Source organism: Haliotis rubra, unplaced genomic scaffold (genome assembly GCF_003918875.1).
Source record: "Haliotis rubra isolate DU_JTF1 unplaced genomic scaffold, ASM391887v1 Scf69, whole genome shotgun sequence".
Taxonomy (NCBI): domain Eukaryota; kingdom Metazoa; phylum Mollusca; class Gastropoda; order Lepetellida; family Haliotidae; genus Haliotis; species Haliotis rubra.
In genome coordinates this window covers 1,779,620-1,802,872 of record NW_025767401.1, presented here as the reverse complement: position 1 = coordinate 1,802,872, position 23,253 = coordinate 1,779,620, and the positions used below count along the sequence as shown (strand labels likewise).

At 40.8% G+C, this 23,253-nt stretch overlaps 1 protein-coding gene across 5 annotated transcripts in view; it reads right to left on the bottom strand.

The window, feature by feature from the left end:
- Positions 1 to 840: 840 nt before the first annotated feature.
- LOC124258300 overlaps positions 841 to 23,253 on the bottom strand; it is a 36,651-nt gene continuing 14,238 nt past the window's right edge. For all 5 annotated transcript variants that reach the window (XM_046692373.1, XM_046692374.1, XM_046692372.1 and 2 more), the window contains exons 2-3: positions 4,352 to 5,536; positions 841 to 3,663 (exon numbers count right to left, since the gene is read on the bottom strand). In XM_046692373.1, coding sequence (XP_046548329.1) covers positions 1,909 to 3,663; positions 4,352 to 5,536 — 2,940 coding nt within the window. In that variant the 3' untranslated portion in view covers positions 841 to 1,908. The remainder of the gene's footprint in view (positions 3,664 to 4,351; positions 5,537 to 23,253) is intronic.

Sequence of the window (23,253 nt, the reverse complement as noted above, 5' to 3'; positions counted from 1 at the left end):
TTACAAATACAATCATGGTGACAACTTATAAACACAAGACAAACATGAGTACAGTGTGCAAAATAGTTTCCACATTTTGCTAGCCAGTCGGACTAGCTATGCCTAAAAGTTACCAGCACACAAAATAATTCACTAGCCCAATATCTGAATGTAGACACAGGTTTCATCATTAAGCTGCTCACCATTAAGCTGATGAACATTTTTATCAGGCCATAATCTTGCATTTGAAAGTGTATTATAACTTAACAAGTCGGAGAGAGTGATATATTTACAAAATAACCCAATGAAAATTCACTAGCCAGTCAGGCCAGTGACTGGAGATTTACTGGCCTGTCTGGATTTTTACTAGCCACGGACTAGCGGGCCAGTGGCTATTTCACACACTGCATGAGTGCATATATTGTTTTGTCAATCACAAACACTTAACCAATGTGTCACACCATTTAGGATTTACTCTTATCCTAATGATGATTGACACATGCCTTGTGTCAGTTTTAAACAGGTAGAGCGATTAAACCTCCACAATTATGATGTTTTATAATACCTGATGTATAACATTGACCAAATATCAAGATGCATATAAGAAATTGTTCCCATGAATAAGTTGTGCCACTTCTAGCAGAAGCTCGACTTCTCACGTACTCATAGTATTCCCGTGCTTGATGGTAACCCAGTTTACAAAGATCAAAATCGTGACAAAACATCTCCAAACTTGTGTAAACTGTTGTCTGTCATCATCAGGGGTGTAGGAACAAGGCTGTTCCTACACCCCTGATGATGACAGACAACAGTTCAAGACGAGACCATATCTACCTTACCATAACTACAATTTCATTTTGATTTTCAATACTTTTCATAAAATTTCCTTCAGCCACTTTCGCTCAAACTTAGTTTTTAATCAATCGATATTTAGTTAACAATTATCAATCTCTATTATCTATTGTGATAGCCATCCCTACAGGGATATATTCAGAGACGTCAACCCTGAATCTAATGAAAGCGGAGTCCTTCCTGCCTGAAACCTAGCCCTGAGCCCTGAAGGTGCGACCTGGGGGTGAGTGTGAGAGGGTCTTGGCCCCTTTGGATGGTGGGAGTCTGGGGGCCGCCCCCATGAAAATCTTTAGATTTAGCGTGGAAATAAGCAATTTCCTGCATTACTCAAGACATAACTCAAATTAACATATTTAAATGGATATTTACTAAAATTATTTCAAACATTCTAAATTCATAAACATATACTTGTAGTTTCTAAAAAATCATAGTTTTTAAAGACAAATCAGAGAGCAAATGTTGTATTTGAAAATCCAAGTGTTGGCATCTCTGTATATTGCTTCTATTATAGCTGTCTATCACAAGTTGACATATTAATAACGAATAGTCATCATCATCATCATCATCATCATCATCATCATCATCCTGTTAAATACCATTCAAAGTTTCCTTGTTTTGCGTTAGAGATATAAAACTATTTTTTACATGATAACATATGAGGAAAAATAAACATGCTTACATTTCCATATTCAGATTTAATAGAATAATTTTCTTTTGACAGAAGCCAAGTTGAAACAATCACAAGAAACACATTTACCTTAATCCTACACATTGTCATACATTACTAAATCACCCAAATGGTAATACATTAGTATCAATTATTCCAACAATTTGTTGTTGACAGCTATTAAGTGTTATCAGTTACGCCAGTGTTTGAAAATCTACCCAATTTTCCATAGAATTTCTGTTGAATTATAACATTATGACCAGTCATTTATCTGAATCAAATTCCATCTTTATCAATCTTTCTTCTGCATACAATCCATTCATCATTCCTTAAAGACAACCAACGTCTCTCCTTCCAAAAAGGATTGTTGTTAAACATGAGACTGTACATATTCACAGGATATAATCAGGTCACTTCGACTTCCATCCTCGCCGTAATTCCTTCTGGACCTCCTCCTCCTCTCCATCATTATAATCAACCCCCTTCCCATTAACACTTCTTTTGTTTACATCCCCAAACTGCTTTTCCACCTTGACCTCCCTAAACAGTGTTTTTTTGTTGTCAAACAACTTGTTTTCTCCTTGGACAGACTTACTCCCGCCAAGAGCATCCTTTCTCTTAGCATCATCCAGTCCTTCTTTCCTTAGTCCATTCATCTGATTGTCCTTCTTCTCAAACTGTTGCTGCCCTCTAACTTCATCACCTCTCTTCAAAGGGTCACTTCCTCCATTTTGGAAGCCCTTAGCTCTTTGAAGGTAGATGTTACCCAGGGGTTTGTCTTTTCCAGGAAAACCATCAGGTGGTCCTTTTGGATCGCCGCCATTCTGAGCCTTGTATTGCTGGAACGTATTGTTTCCTATCAGAATTCTCGTTTTGTCGAACTTGTCTCCATTATTGAACTGCCTCTTTCCATCTATTCCAACATTCTGTGGGAGATTATTTTGGCGAAAAGCATTCTGTCCAAAAGGTTTCTGATTTTGGTTTGTATTGCCCAAAGGATTATTTAAATTACTGCCTTGAGAGCGTTGGCCGAATGTTTGTTGTGCCCCACTTGGGTTGTTTAGTAGTCCATTCCGTGCATTGAAACTCAGCTGGTTTCCAACATTATATTGCATATTTAGTATTCTTTTGTCTTGCGACTGTCGCTGGTATCCATTTTGGTTGCCAAGCTGACTGTTAACCTTTGACTGACCCTGCCTATATGCCACATCATTGGCAAAACGTTGTCCCTGCTGTTGTTGCTGCTGCTGCTGTTGCTGTTGTCGCTGCTGCTCCCTATAAGCGTGTGAGAAATCTCTCATCATTGGCTTTAGTGAAGTTCCAGCTGCCGGAGGTCGTTTATTCCACACTTTCTTTTGTAGCAGCATGTCAGCCTTATTGTATTTGTCCTGTAAATCATTAATCCTCTGATTCAGATGCACTTGAACCCATTCCTCAATTGTTTCCGCATCAAAAACACTCTTCAAAGAGTCACGTACAGGTACCTCAAGCTTCTTAAGCTTCTCGAGAATCTTGCCAAGCTTCTTCTTCAAAACTTTCATCTGTCCCGGGTTTGAGAACTGGTTCTTTACATGGTAGTTAGTCATCCAGCCCTCAATTCTCGATTGAAGGCCAGCATCGCTGTGATATTTGTCCATGTCTCCCCACAACTGCTGCACAGCATAGTAGAACATACTTCCAGGGAACTTGCAGTCTTGAGATATGATGTATGAATTATTCACTTTCTTTGGAAAATCAAGCTCAATCAGTTGACTACAATTTAGCATCTTGCTGGTGACATTGTGTATGTCTGCTGTGAACCCACCATTTTGAATGGCCATTAGGTTGACAGCCATTGAAGGAATTGATGATGGTAACAGTTCACACAAGGTGGCAAAGTGATCATACCTCTGCCATCCAGTCATTGCAAATCCTCGGAACTTCTCCAATGGCAGAATGTCCTTGATTTGCTTCACAAGCTGAATCCAGTTGATGTGGTTCTCAAGGTGATAGGAGACATTGGTGAAGAACTGGGCACTCCCAGTTGCGCCCTTGAAGGACGAGGCTGCCCACACTCCAGGAAAGTGCTTGCTGTACTTGGCCCACATGTCCTTTGGGAATCTCTGACTGGGATGGGGAGTGTAGCTCCAAACCATCAACTCTACCTTGCTTCCCAAGCCAGATTGCTGTAACAAAATTGCATCTGAAGAATTATTTGTTTCTCAATAATATCAGCATGTAGCACACTAAATGCAATCTGGAAGAGTGAGTGAGTGAGTTTAGTTTTACTCCGCTTTTAGCAATATTCCAGCAATATCACGGCAGGGGACACCATAAAAGGGCTTCACACATTGTAACCATGTGGGGAATCGAACCCAGGTCTTCGGCATGACAAGCGAATGCTTTAACCACTAGGCTACCCCACCGTCCCTGGTGCAATGTGACACATTGTGCCAAGTCCTCACATTGTCAATCAATCATAAAAACATTCTATCACCAGGACACGGTATATGTAATGAAAACACTTAAACCATTAGGCTATCCCAGAAACTGAAAGTAAAATGTAAGTGAGGAGTAAATGTGTTTCTGCTCAACATCACTTCGAACCGTATTTCAGTTATAACATGGTGTGTCAGATTGATATGTACCGTATGTACCTGTATCATGTACCTCATTTGTGAAACCTAAGAGCACAGGTTTTGAGCTGACAAATCCAGAAATATCAATCAGGACAATAAGATTCGAACACAGAATCATAAGTTCTGTCATTCCAAAGTGACACAATTCTTCACAGCCAATTGTGCCAGCTATGCCCTACTGAAGTATCCAATTGTTATTACATGAAAACATCTAAAAACAAAGGAAGAACCCTACCTCAATCAAGCGGTCTGGCATATGACGTAATTCATCATCCCACATGATAACTTTGGTCTTGGGGAACTTGGTTGGCACAAACTCTGCCACCTTCTTGACATGTTGCAGGAACAACTGGTACTTGGTGAAGTTGTGTTGCTTCATGTACTCTCCTGACAAGCCTTTCCCCAACTCATAAACTTCATCGCAGCCTATGTGGACGTAGGGGGAATCTGGATGGAGAGACATTACCTGATCAATTATCTTATTGATGAGCTCATACGACCCAAGCATAACAGGAGTGATCACTTGTGGTGTGTCTGTTGATTCTCGTAAGTGTTGATACTTGGGATACTTCAGAACAAACTCCATATGACCAAATGTCTGAACAAGTGGGATGACTTTCAGTTTATTCACCTTGGCAGCTTCGAGCAGACGTCTAATGTCATCTCTATTGTAGGCATTATTTGCAGCAAGGATCTGGAGTTCATTATTATAGGGAAACATGTCTTCATATTCCAACAACAAACCGGTAGCTCCAAGCTTAGACATTAGGGGGAAAAGACGAATGAGATAATCAATCTTGGGAGGAGCCCCTTTCAAATCGATATGGACTATGTGTTCCATCTTTCTGAAGCGTTCAATCAACACCGCATCAGGCTTGACATACAACTGTGGATAAAGAATACCTCCTGTTTTCTTCTCACTGAAATCTTGGAAATTGCTCCTGGGATCCTCTTTCACGTCTTCCTTTATTTTGAAGTCTTTCCTTGGATCTTCCTTTACGTCTTTGTCCTTATAAAAATCTCTACCATCTCTGTCGTCAGCATCTTCTCTGAACTTGTAATCATCATTCAATCCTCTTTCAAGTTCCTCCTGAGATCCAAACTGTTTCGGTTCCAGCGGCATCTGATGGACCCCCCCGAACTTGTTCTTGCCCTTGAACATCCGATTCTCAAAGTTGGGAGGGTCCTGCATTTGAGGGCCATCTTGAGGCTTGTACTTCTTGCCCATGTTCCTTTGCTTGAAACCACTAACTTGACGATATTTCTCAAACCTAGCGTTGGAGGTGACCGAGGAGCCCCGATTCCAGGAGTAATATGCAACCAATGTCCCGACTAGCAGGAGTAGTGCCAGAACCACCAACGCTGGCTTCCCCCGCAACATGATTCTTCCTCCACTTCGGTGTCGTCTACGCATGTATATCTGCAAGAAAATATAGACATATATAACACATCAATGCACAGTCACTTGTTTAGCCATAGACTTGACTTTCTACATGAGGCCAGACCTTTTCTTGCTATGGATAGCTAGGTATTCAAGTAATTTGGCATGAAGTTGTTTGTGTCAGTATGTTAACACAGAAGATCTGGATTATACACCAGTACATTCATCAGGTTGTTACTAGAGTCATACACATATATTTACTTATCAGATGGTTTAGCCAAAAAAGTGTTAGCTGAACTGTATTATCAGTTGGTTCATGCAGCTCATTAAATCCCAATTGCGTAGATAGATCATGACTTCAACCACTGGACTGTCTGGTCCAGTTAAACAACAAAGTAAGAAACAAAAGTTTGTGAATAACATCTGAGTCTCTCCTAACTTCCTTTGGGAGGGACAGCAGTGACAGATAAATGTGCCTCGGATTGCCTGGGTCACTAAGCCGATTGATTGACATATTTGACCCATTTCAGAAAACATAATTTAATGCGACCCACTTCAGAACAATCTCATATCTGTGCCATCATTCTTACAGGTATATGCTGGAAGTGGGATTTTAGTCTGTGAAAACATAATTTTAATAGAAACAAAGAACTCCATTAAAATTCAAATTATATTTTTTTAAAAAATTTTTGTGCCCGTGAGGATGGAGATTGCATACCATTTACCCTGTCTACCATTTACCTTGTCTACCATTTACCCTGTCTACCATTTACCCTGTCTACCATTTACCTTGTCTACCGTTTACCCTGTCTACCATTTACCTTGTCTACCATTTACCCTGTCTACCATTTACCCTGTCTACCATTTACCCTGCTGTACTAGGGGTGACTATTGAGGAGGGAACAACTATTGCAATAGCGATAGTCTACTGCAACATACTATTACAATAGCGATAGTCTACTGCAACATACTATTACAATAGCGATAGTCTATTGCAACATACTATTACAATAGCGATAGTCTACTGCAACATACTATTACAATAGCGATAGTCTACAGCAACATACTATTACAATAGCGATAGTCTACTGCAACATACTATTACAATAGCGATAGTCTACAGCAACATACTATAACAATAGCGATAGTCTACTGCAACATACTATTACAATAGCGATAGTCTACAGCAACATACTATTACAATAGCGATAGTCTACTGCAACATACTATTACAATAGCGATAGTCTACTGCAACATACTATTACAATAGCGATAGTCTACTGCAACATACTATTACAATAGCGATAGTCTACTGCAACATACTATTGCAATAGCGATAGTCTACTGCAACATACTATTACAATAGCGATAGTCTACTGCAACATACTATTACAATAGCGATAGTCTACTGCAACATACTATTGCAATAGCGATAGTCTACTGCAACATACTATTACAATAGCGATAGTCTACTGCAACATACTATTACAATAGCGATAGTCTACTGCAACATACTATTACAATAGTCTACTGCAACATACTATTACAATAGCGATAGTCTACTGCAACATACTATTACAATAGCGATAGTCTACTGCAACATACTATTACAATAGCGATAGTCTACTGCAACATACTATTACAATAGCGATAGTCTACTGCAACATACTATTACAATAGCGATAGTCTACTGCAACATACTATAACAATAGCGATAGTCTACTGCAACATACTATTACAATAGCGATAGTCTACTGCAACATACTATAACAATAGCGATAGTCTACTGCAAGATACTATTACAATAGCGATAGTCTACTGCAACATACTATTACAATAGCGATAGTCTACTGCAACATACTATTACAATAGCGATAGTCTATTGCAACATTCTATTACAATAGCGATAGTCTATTGCGACCAACTATTGCAATAGTTGTTTTCTCCTTGAATTGTCTCATTTGAAGTCATTTCCCAAATGAATGTATAGTTTATATGAAATAAAACAATTTGAAGAAACTTGAAACCCAGATCAAGTAAACAGTTAAAATGAAGCTGCAAATCTGCACCCAAACATCCTGTGTTTTTTTTGCCATTTTCCATCAATTGTAAATATATAATAAAGTTCAAATGTTGGTTTACATGTTTGTTATTTATATTTGATCTGTATTATGAGAAACGATCAGAAAGACTGTAAGTTCATGTGCTAAAATAGAACCTCTCAATATACCAGCTATTTTATCTATTTTGTGTGTACCCATGTAAGATCAAATTTATTGAGCATTTACAAAAATTTGCAATACTTAATAGGAATTGAGTTTCCAAATAAATATTTGCATAATTTACACAGATACGCAGTTTATCTGTATCTCTGTTCAGCACTTCAATAGTTGTAGTAACATACCTTTATGATTATGCAGAATAATCTACTTAAACTGAACACACTAGATCTGTATCCGACACTTCATATTGAGTGACATCAGTCCATTATGGGCACTTTACATTTATATCCTTCATTCAAAATGGATGACACATATAGTGAGGAACCCATTCAATCTTATAAAACGGTTTATACAAACCTATTTTAATGGCCTCTCCCTCAATTGATGCCCGTTACATTAGTTTAACAACATAAACAGGATTTTGCACTCAGTTACTCCATACAAGATGTCTATTTTGTGATATGATGATAAGGATGAATACTCACTCAAACATCCACCACAACCAAGATAGCAGATCATGATAAAACCACATTATTTACACAGCCAGACCCAATCTTTTTCAGACACCTTACCTGCCAACCTAGCAAAACTATAGCAAAAAGTATTGGCTATCTTCATGACTTTGGTACATTGTTTTAGGCCAGACCAATTTTATTTCTTGTTTTACGGATGTTTGTACTCAGAAAACCTATAGGCAGGAAGAGAAAAAAAAACAAAAAAAACTAAAAGTACTTTACTTTTGGCAAATTATGAAGTGTATATGGGACAAAACACACCAGTACATATATGACCAATACAAGATTAGGATTTTAGTTTTTGAGCGGGAAAATTAACTTCTTTTTTTATTCTTAAAAAAAATACGACCGGCGGATCCGTAAAGCAAGAAATAAAATTGGTCTGGCCTTAACAACAAAAATGTCTCTGACTTACACTAACACCTTGTAGATCACATTTTGAACTTGTCATATTGCAATTTTCATGTCATTTATCATGCTTACATTATCAGAAATCAAACAGTGTGTGTGAAATTTTTATATGTTCAAACTACTAGCACTGATTTTGTTTTTATTTGTTTTTCTTCAAATGATAAATTTATGTACATATTGTAAACTGAACATGATGGAATGAAAGAAATGCACCCCAGTGTCAGACAATAAGAAAAACACTAACAGGTTTATCTAGATAGTGTCCTCTGAAACGCAACAAATGCACCCCAGTGTCAGACAAAAAGAAAAACACTAACAGGTTTATCTAGATATTGTCCACTGAAACGCTTGAAATGCACCCCAGTGTCAGACAAAAAGAAAAACACTAACAGGTTTATCTAGATATTGTCCACTGAAACGCTTGAAATGCACTCCAGTGTCAGACAATACAAACAATACTAGGCTGGTGAATACAGGTTTAATGCAACTGGAGAATAACAAGCATACAGTATACATGGTAAAGTGGTTCAGGGTCATGAGTATCAGTTTATGGTCATTCCGGTAGCTGGGAAACCAGAAGCACAAACATTTCTTTTTGTTGGCTTAAAATGATTATCCTTCTATTAGCACTTTGATACATCAATAACAATATACACTGGTTTGACAGAGCAGCGTCCAGTATTGTTGGGTTTTGGGTTTCTTGTGTTCTCTCTGTCCTATTGATTTTATTCTGGCATACCCATATCTTTTGACAAGGTTACAAGGGCCTCTTAACTACCAAAGTATTAACACTAACTATTACTTTATTATACTTGCCATACAACCATGTCGGCTGCTAGGTACTGAACACCCGTGAAGATCCGGGTTAGAATTGATCTTCAGGGGTTGAAAAATACCATTGCCTAATGCCCAGGTCGAGTGTAATTCTCCAGTCAGTCAAGTAAATATCCACATTAAACTTTACCGTGGTACAGAAGTGCCAAACTACTGAAATGTGTTCATATATGTATTTTGATAATGAAATAAAAATGCAGTTGCTACCAGCTAATGCCTGTGCTTTATTTTCCTCACATATTCTTAGGAATATTGTATTTCTTCAATCGCCATTTGCAATGTTTAGATGTATTTGCTGTTCTGTTGTTTATGACTGATCAAGATTATTTGCAAAAGAAACCAAATTGTTAACTGGTTAAGTGAAATTAATATTTGGTCAAGTGGATTTTTAAAGTTTACTGGACCTGTGTCCAGTGGAGTTTTGAAAAACTGTTCAACCCCTGATCTTCAGACTAATAGGTACTGATAGTTTAGACAATCCTTACCCACAAACATGTATTAAAATAAGGATGATTTACAAAAATTGTTATAGGGAAGCAAGTTTAGGACAAAAAATACGTAAACAATTACACATGAACCATAAGAGTGCAACAAGCATGATATATGATATAGACAAAACATCATAAACAGTCAAACACTGTTGTGACCAAGTTGGAGGAATCCACAAATACTGCAAGTTATCCAAGGTTCAACACAACCACAAAAAGGACTACTAATACTTGTGGCAATGGGCAACAGATAGGATTGGGTGGTCAGACTCACTGATTGCGAGTCATCGTATCCAAGTTTGTTCATAACTCAGGGGATTATCTGGTCCCGACTCAGCTATTTACAAGTTTGTGTCATGTGGCTGGTACATTGCTGGGTGTGTTGGTAAACTGCACATAAAACAAAAATCACCAACAAAGGTGAAGCCTACTCATAACAGTTTGAAAACTGAATGTGCTGGGAGCAAGTTTGTACTTTTATGACAACTGTGAGTTCCACAGTTTGATAAAAAGTTTGACTAATAATAAATATAATATTTGAATAATAATATAATATAATATTATATAATATAAATATAATATAATATAATATAATATAAAATAAAATATAATATAATATAATATGATATATACCCATCTCATACACAGCTTTCTGCAAGAGTTGCTTCAATAGAATATAACACCTGCTATATATTATATCCATTGCATACACAGCTTTCTGCCAGAATTGATTTAATGATTAATCTGTTGGACAATTTCACCACAGAGGTATTTGTGCTACTAGCATATTGATTCACTAACAAACCCTGACCTGCATTATCCATCAAAATCATCTGAGTGAAGGTCCAGTCAAAGTGAATCCATAGCAATATATTATTTAGGTCATCTCAATAATTCACAAGATATGCAGCCTGTTTACCCCTAATCCTGAGCATATTGCTTATCCTGAATGTTTAATATGTGCAAATTATGGACAGGTCAGTAACTTCCTGGGCCTCTGGGACTAACCAAACTATGGATGCATCACAACTCTCCTTGGTTCATTCACTTGCAATAGATTTGATGGTAACATAAGATGTCAATCAACAGTGTGAGAGTGAGTGAGGTTTTACGCCGCTTTAACAATATTCCAGCAATATCACAGCGGGGGACACCAGAAATAGGCTTCACACATCGTAAAAGTGGCATAAAAATAAAACTATTTGGGGCTTCAAACCGAAATGAACGTTATAGCGAAACATTTTGAATCTCATGGGAAATCCCTTACTGATTTTAATGACATATATTTTATCACCATCGGATTTGATTCAATCAATGTCAAATAATATCACTGACAGTAAGTTGTAACATATAATGATGTAGTATAAATGAAATATTATGAATTGTTAAATATGTATGTAGAAAAATGTAATTTTTAGAGTAAAATTGATATTTTATACTTATCCTGACTCATGCTCTTTTGCTTCTTCTTCTTCTTCTTGAACATAGTGGAACACTTGTATCTCCTTAATTGAAGCTCCCTTCAATGTAAAATCACTAATTGGTACTCACCAAGAGTTGCCTCCCTTGCCCTTTTTGGCGGGAACAGGTGTCAGCCACCCTCTGGCCTCATGCTTCCTCTCTCCTGATTTTCTTGAGCCCAACACTTGAATTTCCAGGAAATCCAAAGTGTTTATGGGGAGGATGGGAGGGCTTACCTCATGAGTCAGGATAAGTATAAAATATCAATTTTACTCTAAAATTACATATTTTTCCTTATCCTGACTCATGCTCTTTTAACTTGTAGAATCCCTCGGAAGCGGAGGTGGGAAAAAACAGAATACTTTGGATTTATAGAATTAGTGATTTATATAGATATAACTGTAATAACCCCCTACGGGAACTTCATAAAGGCATAGACTTAGGATATTTCCTCTGTTATAAGCCATAGGTTATATATTGCCATACTGGGGTATTTACAATAATAATATACTGTGATATTATCAAATAACAATATCAAAGCGACTCTGATAGAGAAGCTGAACATAATCATCAGTAAAAGCTTAAGGGTGAGTAGACCTAAGCTAAGTATATACATAGTGCTAGAACTCCGTTGAGTTATAAGCTAGATAATGCATGTATCAATTATGCATATTAATCTCGTAAGACTATGTGTTAACATTTACGAGGGACTGTCAACTGCTGTGCGAGGACCAAGGGACCGAAATGGTGAATACCTGAGACGTCCTCGGTGGTGATATCGCTCAGATAGTGATTAGCAAACACCATGTTAGATTTCCAAAAGCATCCTTCCATAATTGTATTCAATGAACAGTTACCGTGTAGGGCGAGAGTGGAAGCCAATGCCCTGATCTCATGGGGATTTGATGCTGTTGGAGGGTCCAGTCCTGCTGCCTTGTAGGCGCGAAGTATGACAGTTCTTATCCATATAGATATGGTGGTGCGAGACTTCTGTCTGAGTTGTTGCCGACAAGGGGATGAATAATCGTTTGAGAAATCTTAGCCTTGTTTTGGAGCGTCGTAAATAGATTTTGAGAGCTCTGACTGGGCATAGAGATAAGTCCAGTGTATCTTGAGATCCGAGAATCGAGGATAGTGCAGGGATATGGAATAACCTGTCTGGTTGACCCTGGTAGTTGATTTTGGCTGATGAAATCCCATCTTAGTCCCAGGTGTGCTGTGTTTTGATTGTCATCAAACTGTATCCTCTCATAATCTAGTAGCGTGAATTTCTGACATCCTGGCTGCTGTGGCTAGAGATAACAGGAAAAGCGTTTTCTGTGAGAGAAATTCAAAGGTTGTCGATTCCAACGGTTCATAAGCCTCACTTGTGAGGTGTTGTAGCACTATATTCAGATCCCAAGCTGGAAGTGGAACTTCCGCTTTGGTCCTCCAATCGGAAAAGCACGTAGGAAGGCCAGTAACTCTGGAGTCTTAGTCAATTTGACACCCGTTCTCATAGTAATCACAGAACTAAAAAGCTGCAAGATATGTTGACAATGTCGAGCCTTTTAAATGTTTGTTTTGCCGTAAGTAACACAAATAATCTGCCACTTGTGGATGAGTAGCATCTCTGGCTGTAAATCCCTTATTTGCTGCGTAATTTTGAAACTGTGCCACTTGCCGTGCGTACAAGTTCACGTGTAGAATTATAGCGTGAGCAAGCGTGACGCTTTTGCGCCCTGGTAGAATATCCTCTCTTGTTTAAACACATTTTAATACAGTCCATCGTGAAGTTGGAATACTTCTGGGCTTCCGTGCACCTGTTTGGTGTGTGGATGTATTAATAGATTTGGCTTAGGTAGCTCTAGTGTTGGTTGACCGATTTCTTGAATTAGAATGGGAAATCTGCGTTCTGGCTGGCCAGTAGAGGTGCGACAAAGTGAGTTGGAGGCTCTGTGTTTGTCTGATTTTCTGTAACACTTGAGGTATTATTGCTGGCGGTGGAAGCGCGCGTGCGCATTGAGGCCTTCAGGATATGCTTAGGCGTCCGTTGCCCATGCTTGTGGGTCTGGGACTGGTGACACCGAATGTCGGTAGCTGATTGTTGAAGGCGTGTGGCGAATAGATCTACTAGCGGCGGCTCCTATTTGCTTGATTATCTGTGCAAATATTTCTGTATTGAGCATCCATTCTGTCGGTGGCGGTTGATGTGGCGAGAGAGTCGTCTGCTAGTACATTCTTGGCTCGGGAATGTGACATGCTCTGACATGTAGGTTTAGATCGTGGATTAGATCGAGAACAGTTGAAAGCTTAAAGTCAATAGGTTCAGTGATCTCGTTGAGCCTTGTTTGTTCACATAGAAGCCACTGTCGAGTTGTCGGTATGAATCAGTAGAGTGCGCATTCTGTAGAATGGTGCTCCAATGAAGTATGGCGTTGATTACAGCTTTCATCTCTAACATGTTTATATGGAGCTTGCTTTCTTGCTGATTCCATAACCCTGATGCCGTCCGGTTGGCGAGATGAGCTCCCCAACCTTGGAGGCGGCGTGTCTACATATAGATGGGTTTTGAATTCCTGCTCTGCTAAACAAATACAACCATGAGACATTTCGACCTCCTGGTCCACCATAGTAGATGCGGTCTGAGATGTTTGGTAGACTGAAAGGTTGTAGAGGTCGTTGAGATGTGCATTGATGAAGACCTGTAGCGAGCGTAACTGTAATCTGCCTCTGACTGTCATGTCTTGGGCTGATGTGAGGAGACCCAACAAGCTCTGCCATTGTCGTAGTGGTAGCGGAGAGAGTAGAGCTGGCGGAATGGTCTGTTGGATCTTGAGCCAGCGGTCTTCTGAATACTGACGATCACGGTTGAGAGTCGTGATAAATCGAATGCCTAGGAACTGCAGATCTTGCGATGGTACTAGGTCCGACTTGAGTAAGTTTACTAACCATCCTAGCTGTGTTAGTAGCTTTATGATGTAGTTTAACTGTAGTTTGAGATGCTGTGGATCTTGATCTACTTGTATCCCGTCGTCGAGGTAGAGCGCACTCGTAGCCCTAGGCGATGTAGATAGGTGACAATAGGTTTCATTATCTGCATTGAATAGCCAGGGGCTGATGATATGCGAATGGGAGTACTTTCCATTGGTAATGTAGCCGATCTAGTGTAAATCGTAGGTATTTCCTGGATTAGGGATGCATCGGGATGTGTAGATATCGTCTTGCAGATCTATACTGGCCATGTAATCCATGGAAGCGAATCAACTGCGTAACTGAGGTAGGTGTATCATCGCGAAACTTTGGTGGTTTTGCGTAGATAATTCCTGTTGAAAAAGCTCATGTTGTAAATGAGTCTGTATTTCTCCTTGGAGTTTTCTTGGGTACTAGGAAAACTGGGGAGTAGAAGCCTGGTTCGATGTTTACTTGATCTAGTACTTCTATGGCCTGCTTGGTTAGGAGTGATGTAACAGCCTCTCTTAACTTTGGTAGTTGTTGTGCCTGTAAATTCGAACTTGTGAGGGTTGACTGTCGAGGCGTGGCCTGTAGTGGGATCTGAAATCCGTGTTGAAGAATGTTGGAGACATATGGGTCTTGTAACATTCCCCAGTTCTCCCAGTGTAGTTGGGCGTTCACCCACTTGTGACAGTTGTACTGGAGCGGCTGGGGGTGGAAGACTCCAGTCGTTCGAACCTGTCTTTCAGCGTTTATAGTTGCGGGAACCTCTGGGTGTCCTGCCTCTTCCTGACCCTCCTCTATAGTTTGCCATATGAGGCGACGAAAGAATCTTTTCCCCTGGCTGGCTATCTTCCTATCCCGTGCTCTCTGTAGTCAGAGAACCCGATCTCCCTGAGTATCTTTGTGAAGTCTGCCTGATGGCTGGCTAAGCGTGTCCATCGACTTGATCATAAGGACTTCTCTGGAGTCCTTAGTGACTTCCTTGGAGACTTTGTCTATTCCTCCGTCAAAGATGGATGGGGAAGACCACGGGGCTGTATAGAGTGGAGCTGTAAAGTTCTCACCCCAGCTGCAGGAAGCGAGGAGGCCTTGACGACGAGCTAAGGTCAGCTGCTGAGACAGATGTGAGATGATCTGTTAGGAACTGCTGGTCCTTCTTTTTGCATCAGTAGGCCGAGTAGATCATCCTATCATCTTCAGAGGTGCGTATTCTGAGAAATCTGGTGATAAGTGTCTCATTGATCGTTCTAGATCTATTTAGGCCAAAAACATGCGTCTCGTCATGGTTTCTATCTGCACCAGCTGCGATCGTCAATCTTGTAGTTCTTGTTCTTAACATGGCTGATCAGCTTGTAGTTGTCATCGATGTCTTGTATATGAGGAAGGGTCCATATTGTGCGTGGAGAACTTCTTGGCGTGAAAGTTCGGCAGATGTGGTGTCTGCACTTTCGTGGCTTTATGGAAGGCTGTATCTAGATTCTGTGGCACCGCAGCAATCGGGTCGATCGGAGGTAGGGTGACGACGTCTGCATCGTCTTCCTTCCTTCCTTCCGTATGTCTGCGCTGAGTTGCCACTCTTGGACGGTGAAGAGAGATCTAGGTTGTTTACCATCCAATATCGTATCTCAGCGTCTGAGAAAATGATGCCTCCATCATCTTCTGTTCCAGCATCGGTGATGAGAGGTTGATGCTCTTCTGATGGTGAACTGTGTGCTGCTATCTCTATGTCGGGTGACGCTTGGGGAGACCTGATTGTAGACTTGTGTGCAGACTTGTGTGGTGACCTGCGAGGTGATCGACGTGGTGATGTACGCGGAGATCGCCGTGGTGAACGGCGCGGGGATCGTCTAGGTGATCTGCGTCTATGGGATGACCTTCTCGGAGATCTGCGAGGAGAATGTTGATAACCAGCGAAAGCTCTTGGAGTAGTCCCTCGATGTCCTTCTGGGCGATGGCGATCTGGGGTCAGGTGTCCGCCGTGGGCCGCCCGTGAAGCTTCCTCTGCGTCCGGACCTGGGAGCGGCGACTTGACCTCCCGTGGAGGTCTGGTGGTCCTGAGTCCGCATCTGAGGATGAGGCGAGGAAGGTGGCGATCTCTCCGCCTTCGGCCGAGGTGGTCTGTGACTTCCTTCTCGGCGGCTTCGTGCCGTGGCTGCCTACGCTGGCGGGGGGGTGCCTCTGGGGTGTCGTCTGCGTTGCTCAGGCCCTGGGCTGGCTGCTTCTCCCGTCTGTAGTGGCCCTCCATCATGGTCATGATCTGCGCAACAGCTTCGTCTGGGATGGTCTGCAGCGAAGTAGTCGGTGCCCCTCTCTGCGATGATAGCGGCTGGGCCCTCAGAGTCGTCTGACATCAGTGTAGAGACATCAGGCTGCATGGCGATCTTTGCTGATGTCACTGTAGCTGTCACCGGCCGCTTCTTGTGGCGTCGTCAGGGATGATGATCGGCTGATCATCGTAGAGGCCCAGTTCGGGCGGCTGGAGCGATCTCGGCTGAGAAAGTTCTTGGCGACCGTAGACTTTCCCTTGGAGGTAGAGCGCTGCCCTGGGGGTCGAAGTCTGCGTTGAGAAGGCGTGTCCTCTTGGACTTTGCCTGCGATGGCCGGGACGTCTGGGGAGGATGGGCGCTTCTTAGAGGTGGCGGACTGCATCCCGCCCTCTTCCGACAGGGTCTCTAGCGGAACACCAGGCGGGAGGGTTGATCGACAGCAGCTGACTGGAAGGGAATCCGATGTATCGGCCATGTCTAACCCTTGTTTGCGTGACCTATCAGCGGTGCGTCTCAAGACGCAAAGATATTTATGAAAAGCAGAATTAGATAGATTAATGCAGTAACTGCAGCGTGAATCAAACGCTGCAAAGTAGCACAACTAGGGCATAATACATGCGGGTCAGCAACAGAAAAGCGTAATCTACAAATAGTACAGATTTTCATCAACGTAATACTAGCTGAACAATCCGCGAACTCACGTGAATAAACAGTAGAAATAACGATTAATTATCAATGCAAATTAATGAAGGATACTACCTATACCTCTATAGTAACCTATAGGAGGTAACTAACTAAAAAAACCAAAGGATATAGTGTGTAAGGAGACACAGGCGCTCTCACATCCTGCTCACTGGGCGAAGAAGGAGAGAGTGAAGCATGAGGCCAGAGGGTGGCGACACCTGTTCCCGGCGCAAAGGGCAAGGGAGGCAACTCTTGGTGAGTACCAATTAGTGATTTTACATTGAAGGGAGCTTCAATTAAGGAGATACAAGTGTTCCACTATGTTCGCAAGAAGAAGAAGACAAGCAAAAGAGCATGAGTCAGGATAAGGAAAAATAATACATTATACCATGCCGTCATACGATTCCGTGGTACTTACGTTTCCGTGGTATTTTCTAATAACATAATTTCTCACGAGCCACCCACCAAATCGTGCCACCTATCGATTTTTTCCGTTCATTAGTTGATCGTCACGGTTCAAACTTTCATCAATTTGCGTATGTACAGTCATCTACTATTAAATACTAATGCAACTAAAGCGGTAGGTCGCAGGTTCGATCCCCGACCGCGTCATACCAAAAGACGTTAAAATATGGTACTTGTTGGTCCCTGCCTGGCGTTCGGCATTAATGGGTACAACAAGGACTGGTCGGCTCGGAGTCAGTATAATGTGTCTGAGTGGGGTATTCATGCTTCACTGTGGCATGGTATCTCAGTGACCTAGCACTATAAAACCAGCTTCAGTCTGGGCTAGTACAAGCAGCCGCACATACACATACACACGCATGCACGTCGTCATATGAGCGAAATATTCTCAAGCACGACGTAAAACCCAATTTCACCTCACCTCACCTATTGCAACTTTATGTATAGCACGTAATGCACTTTCTGTGCAATCTTTACAAACATTTTCTATAAACTTATTCAGCTTCAAAGTTTTCCAAACATCGCTCATCTGCTAGCTGATGTAATCAATAAAAATAATCACGTGACCTAAGGGAGGAATCCCAGCTCTATTTTTTAAACTATGGAAGCCTGATAGGGTCATCTCTTAAGTCGTTTTTTCACTTTTCATTTCACGTATCCCGTTGATCAACTCTACATATTTTGTGAACTGGAAGCGACGTGAAAATATCACATTTTACACATCATAAGAAATACTCTCTGTATCTTAAGATCTCTGAGTTAAAGGATTTTTAAAAAGGTTAAACACTATGCATTCTTATTACATAATGCCATTCAAACATGAATATATACCACATCTGCACCATCCATTTACGAAAAATAGTCGTAAAAATTATAATTATTCACCAAAACTAAAACCACTTTAGCCCCGCCCACTCGTATGCATATTTTTATTTTTAGCGGTATGCCGTCTGTGGGTGTGACGTCATACCCGAGAGTCCGCTCAGTGTGTTGACATTTCAGTAGTGTATACGCCATCGAGTTGAAAGTGACAAGAGGCGTAATAGTTTGAATGGAGCGTTGTTGTGATTATGTATTGGAAACTGACAACAGCACTACGAGTTTTGATGATTATCCAACTGCGTAAACAACACGGATGTACATTTCCTGAGAAATTCTATTTGACAAGAGAGGAAGGGCATAGATTGTTTACTGTCGTCGCGCGGATTTTGTGAACCCCTCTAGTACACACGGTCATCTGTGTTCGCTACACTTTTCGAAGAAGTGCTATGAAAGAGACCTAACCTCTGGCGAAATATGGATACGAATAGGCAAAACCAGAGACCATATACCGACTTAAACTTTATAAGGATGCTATATATCGGGCATTCCTTTCGACATTCCAAACAAATACAGAGGCTGAAATGTCAACTTGGGACTGAGACCGAGAGAGTTGCATTCCGGACGCGACGTTGGTTGCAGGTGAGTTTTAAGTTGTAGTTGTTTTGGAGCAACATAAACACTCCAGTAGCTAGCTATATAAAGCAATAGTTGATTAAAAAGTACGTCATAATATGCGCTCATGTCCTATTTTCGATCAGAGATATATTTTCACAGCCACTGTTAGTGTATCCAGTAGGGCCAAGTCATCTATTTCCCGAGACGGGTGTTTTGTGGTGTGGGTGTGTGTGGAGGGATTGGGATGGGGGGTGGGCATGGACAAATGAGAACTTGCAACATATGGGTGCGGTGGTGAGAGAGAGCTCATAATTACTAAAACATACTTAATAACAAGTCATATCAGATAATTATCCACCAGGGACTGGTCCCCTACAATGGGTATGTGAATTGTGTGTGTGCGTGTGTGTGTTAGGGCATGATTAAAATGTTGACTCTCATTCTTTCTCTTTAAGGAAATGTACAATAAAAAAATGAAAATGACTGCGCTGCACTGGCATAAAACTTAGGTATTTATGGACCCCTTGTCAAAACATCATGGCAGCTGTATATACAGGTAACTTTTAACCCACTTTCAAACATGGGAAATCAGGGAAATATGTTCATTCAGATAATGTATTTCTTTGTGGGTTTTGTTTTTGGCAAATGTGAAAATGCTACTTTAATGCTATTTTTTAGGATGTACATGGCAGCATTTCACATCAATGAAAACAGCCTAAATACCCTAGAAGTGACCAAGACTGGAGAACCCAACTGGGCAATCAGCTACCCCTAGGCCTAAACCAAGAGGCCAAGCCAGTGAACAAGAAACCAATACATGGTAAAAATAATTCAGACAATCGATAATCTCTTGTTGAACTGGTGCACTCCAGTTTGAAAAACAAAACAAAACACTGTTCCTATAACTGCATATTTTTCCCAAACCAATGAGTCAACATTAAGTCTTGTTTGCAAAGACACTGGTTTTTAATCCTCAGATCTATTTTCCCTCTCAGCATTTGTTAAGACAAAAGTACTTACTCTTTTAGTGCAGATTTCAAAGAAAATTATTATGTTGCCAAAACAAAATATACTGAAATTGTGTTACAAAATGTCTCTAATTCAATGTAAAATTTATTCACAGAGTTTGTGGAATTCCTACCAAGTAGGCCATTCTCTAGAGAAGAAACATGTTTCCTTCCTACAGACTTGCAGGACAAACAGCCTATTTTTCCAGGATATTCTGCCAGGCACTTTCATTTATAACTAGTAAACAGGAACTGGTGAATTCACAGACATCAAGATATAATGAAATCATGTATATGTGTCTAGGGTGTGAACTGAAACCAGTTGTGCCTGATGTCTTAAGGTCTATTGTATTTGTCTGTTTAAATCCTGGGACTTGTTCAGATGGTAAATGTTTCCAAATTGCAGTCACCACTGTGTCACATGGTGTTACTGGAGATCAATGTTGTTTTCTTAGGCTTTTACAAGTCCATCCAGTTAATTTACACGCAAGTCTTTGCCTTCATGATGTTGGTGTACACACTGTATTCATTATTTTGTCATAAATAGTTTGAATGCAAATAAATTATTTGCTTTAATTTTTGTGTGCTGGTTTTTTGACCATGGGGTCTTTCTTTGGGACTGATCACACTTTACACGTTACTACTAGAACACAATGAAGAATTTTCTTGTTCACTAGCTGACAGTTAAAGAGATAGATAAGGATTTGTCAGTTCTATTTTTTTGCATCTATATTTATTTATTATATCTATTATCAGCTGTTAAGGAGGTTACAGGTCTTTATCTTTTTACATTTATCACGACATATAACCGATGCTTTATACGTGTATGGAAATTAAAAATGTAATGAAACTGATGTTTGATATACCATGTCAGAGACGATCGATACACCGACTTCTCCGAAAACATACACTAACGAATTTAGGGCACTTCTCTATACAGTAGTGAGATCGAACTTATCGACTTCCGTAACGGTACGTATTTCATGGAAAAGATTATCACCATACTTAAACCTTTACGGATAGATTTAGCAGAAGACGCATTTTATGAAATAAAGCTGAAAGTTACTTAATAACCATCATAAAATCATGAACCTCGAACGTAACTATTTCAGTGTTTACCTTCCCATACTGATGTATACCGGAAGACAGGCTCAACACATTGATCGAACATTGCCGTTATCATGACTGCAAATTTTACCCGTGACCACGGAAAAATTAATTCAGTATCTAATCAGTTTTCCATGAACATGTGACAGGCAAGTAACTTGCATACCAGTCTGCAGTAGGTCTATTCAAAACATAGTCGGGATCAGGATCGTCCCACGGCTGTATGTTGCCAACTGGTGTAATCGTCGTCAATATTCCTCTTAGTCTTGCCGCTAGAAATACTTTCAAATTGAAAAGGTTGCATGTATGTGATATTATCTGTATCTAGTACGCCAGTTGGCAGTTAGTTATTAGCGAGTTATCGCCCTTAAACATAAACTCGCTTTCCCAGTTTTTTATGTTCGGTTCTTTGGGTTGTCTGTGTGTGTCGCCTTGGCTCCGACAATAGTGTTTGGACTTGATTGCACGTGTCCTGGCTGTTTATCGTGGAGGCGGAACCTTCTCCATTGGCGTGGTGGCAGCGATATGGATTAACTACATGACCTAAGCCTCCCGGTAACTACTAAAAACGTAAACGGTCAGTCAGTCAGTCATCCATATTGGTTGGATAGCACGTGTGATCGTTGTAACTGTCCAAAATGGTGCATACACATAGAGCCCCGAAGCAATGGTGTCTTACAAAATCTGAGACAGTTAATTCCTTTGAGAACTGGAAACAAAATCTCCATTACACTCTGTCACTAGACCAGAATTTTGCACACTTTTTGGTGGATGGTGTGACCTGGACGAAGAAAACTCGTGATAACCCTCGACGTGGTTTTGTAAACGATGGAGATGATGTTGATATAGCCATTCGTCGTACTTCTGAACAGAAAGTGACAATGCTTGAACTTATGCTTGGCCAGATTGCCAATTATTGCCCTGTTATTGCTAGAAGCACCATTGTCAAGAAGTCAACCTCTCACAGCAACATTTGGCAGGAAATACGTTTACATTACGGATTTCAGTCAACTGGATCACACTTTCTGGACTTTGCCAACATTTCTTTGTTACCAGATGAGCGTCCTGAAGACCTTTACCAGCGTCTGGTTGCCTTCGTTGAAGATAACTTGATGAAGACTGGTGGTAATATCACACACCATGGGGAAGAAATCATTGAGGATGAAGAATTATCCCCATCTCTTGAGAACTTTATTGTGCTCACGTGGCTTAGCCTCATACATAAGGACTTACCCAAATTGGTTAAGCAACGCTATGGCACTGAACTATGTTCTCGTACCCTTGCATCCATAAAGCCTGAAATCTCTCAAGCTATGCACTCCCTTCAGGATGAAATTATGACTAATCAGGACATGAAAGTTATGAGAACTGCAACGTCATTCCCTACTCAGGACAAACAACAACACTCTCGCTCAAACCGTTTCCCTCACAAGAAAACTGACAAGTCTTGTCCTTTGTGCAAGTTGGCTGACAGACCTGATCGCCATTTTCTGAGTGGTTGCAGTTACCTTCCGGCTAGTGATAAACGTTATCTAGCTAAGGCTCGACAGATCGTACTTGCCCTTGAGGACGATTCCCACGATAGTCATGATGATGACTGCGACGTTAAAGAGTATGAGGAACCAGTCGGTGTGATGGGAGCCCAAGTTTCTCAATCCTCCTGCCTCAATACCTTTTACCAACATCACTTGGCACGCATTACCTTGGACAGTGGTGCCACCGGGAACATGGTGAAGTTATCTGTGGCAAAGAACTTGGATCTTGACGTCAAGATTAGCACCCAGTCAGCCAGGCAAGCAGATGGTGTTTCGCCCCTCAGAGTTGTGGGGGGAAGTTAGTGCTGTCTTCGTTCGAGGCCTGGATGAATTCACATTCGAGGGTCTTGTTGTTGAGGATTTGGAATGTCGACATTTTAGCAGGC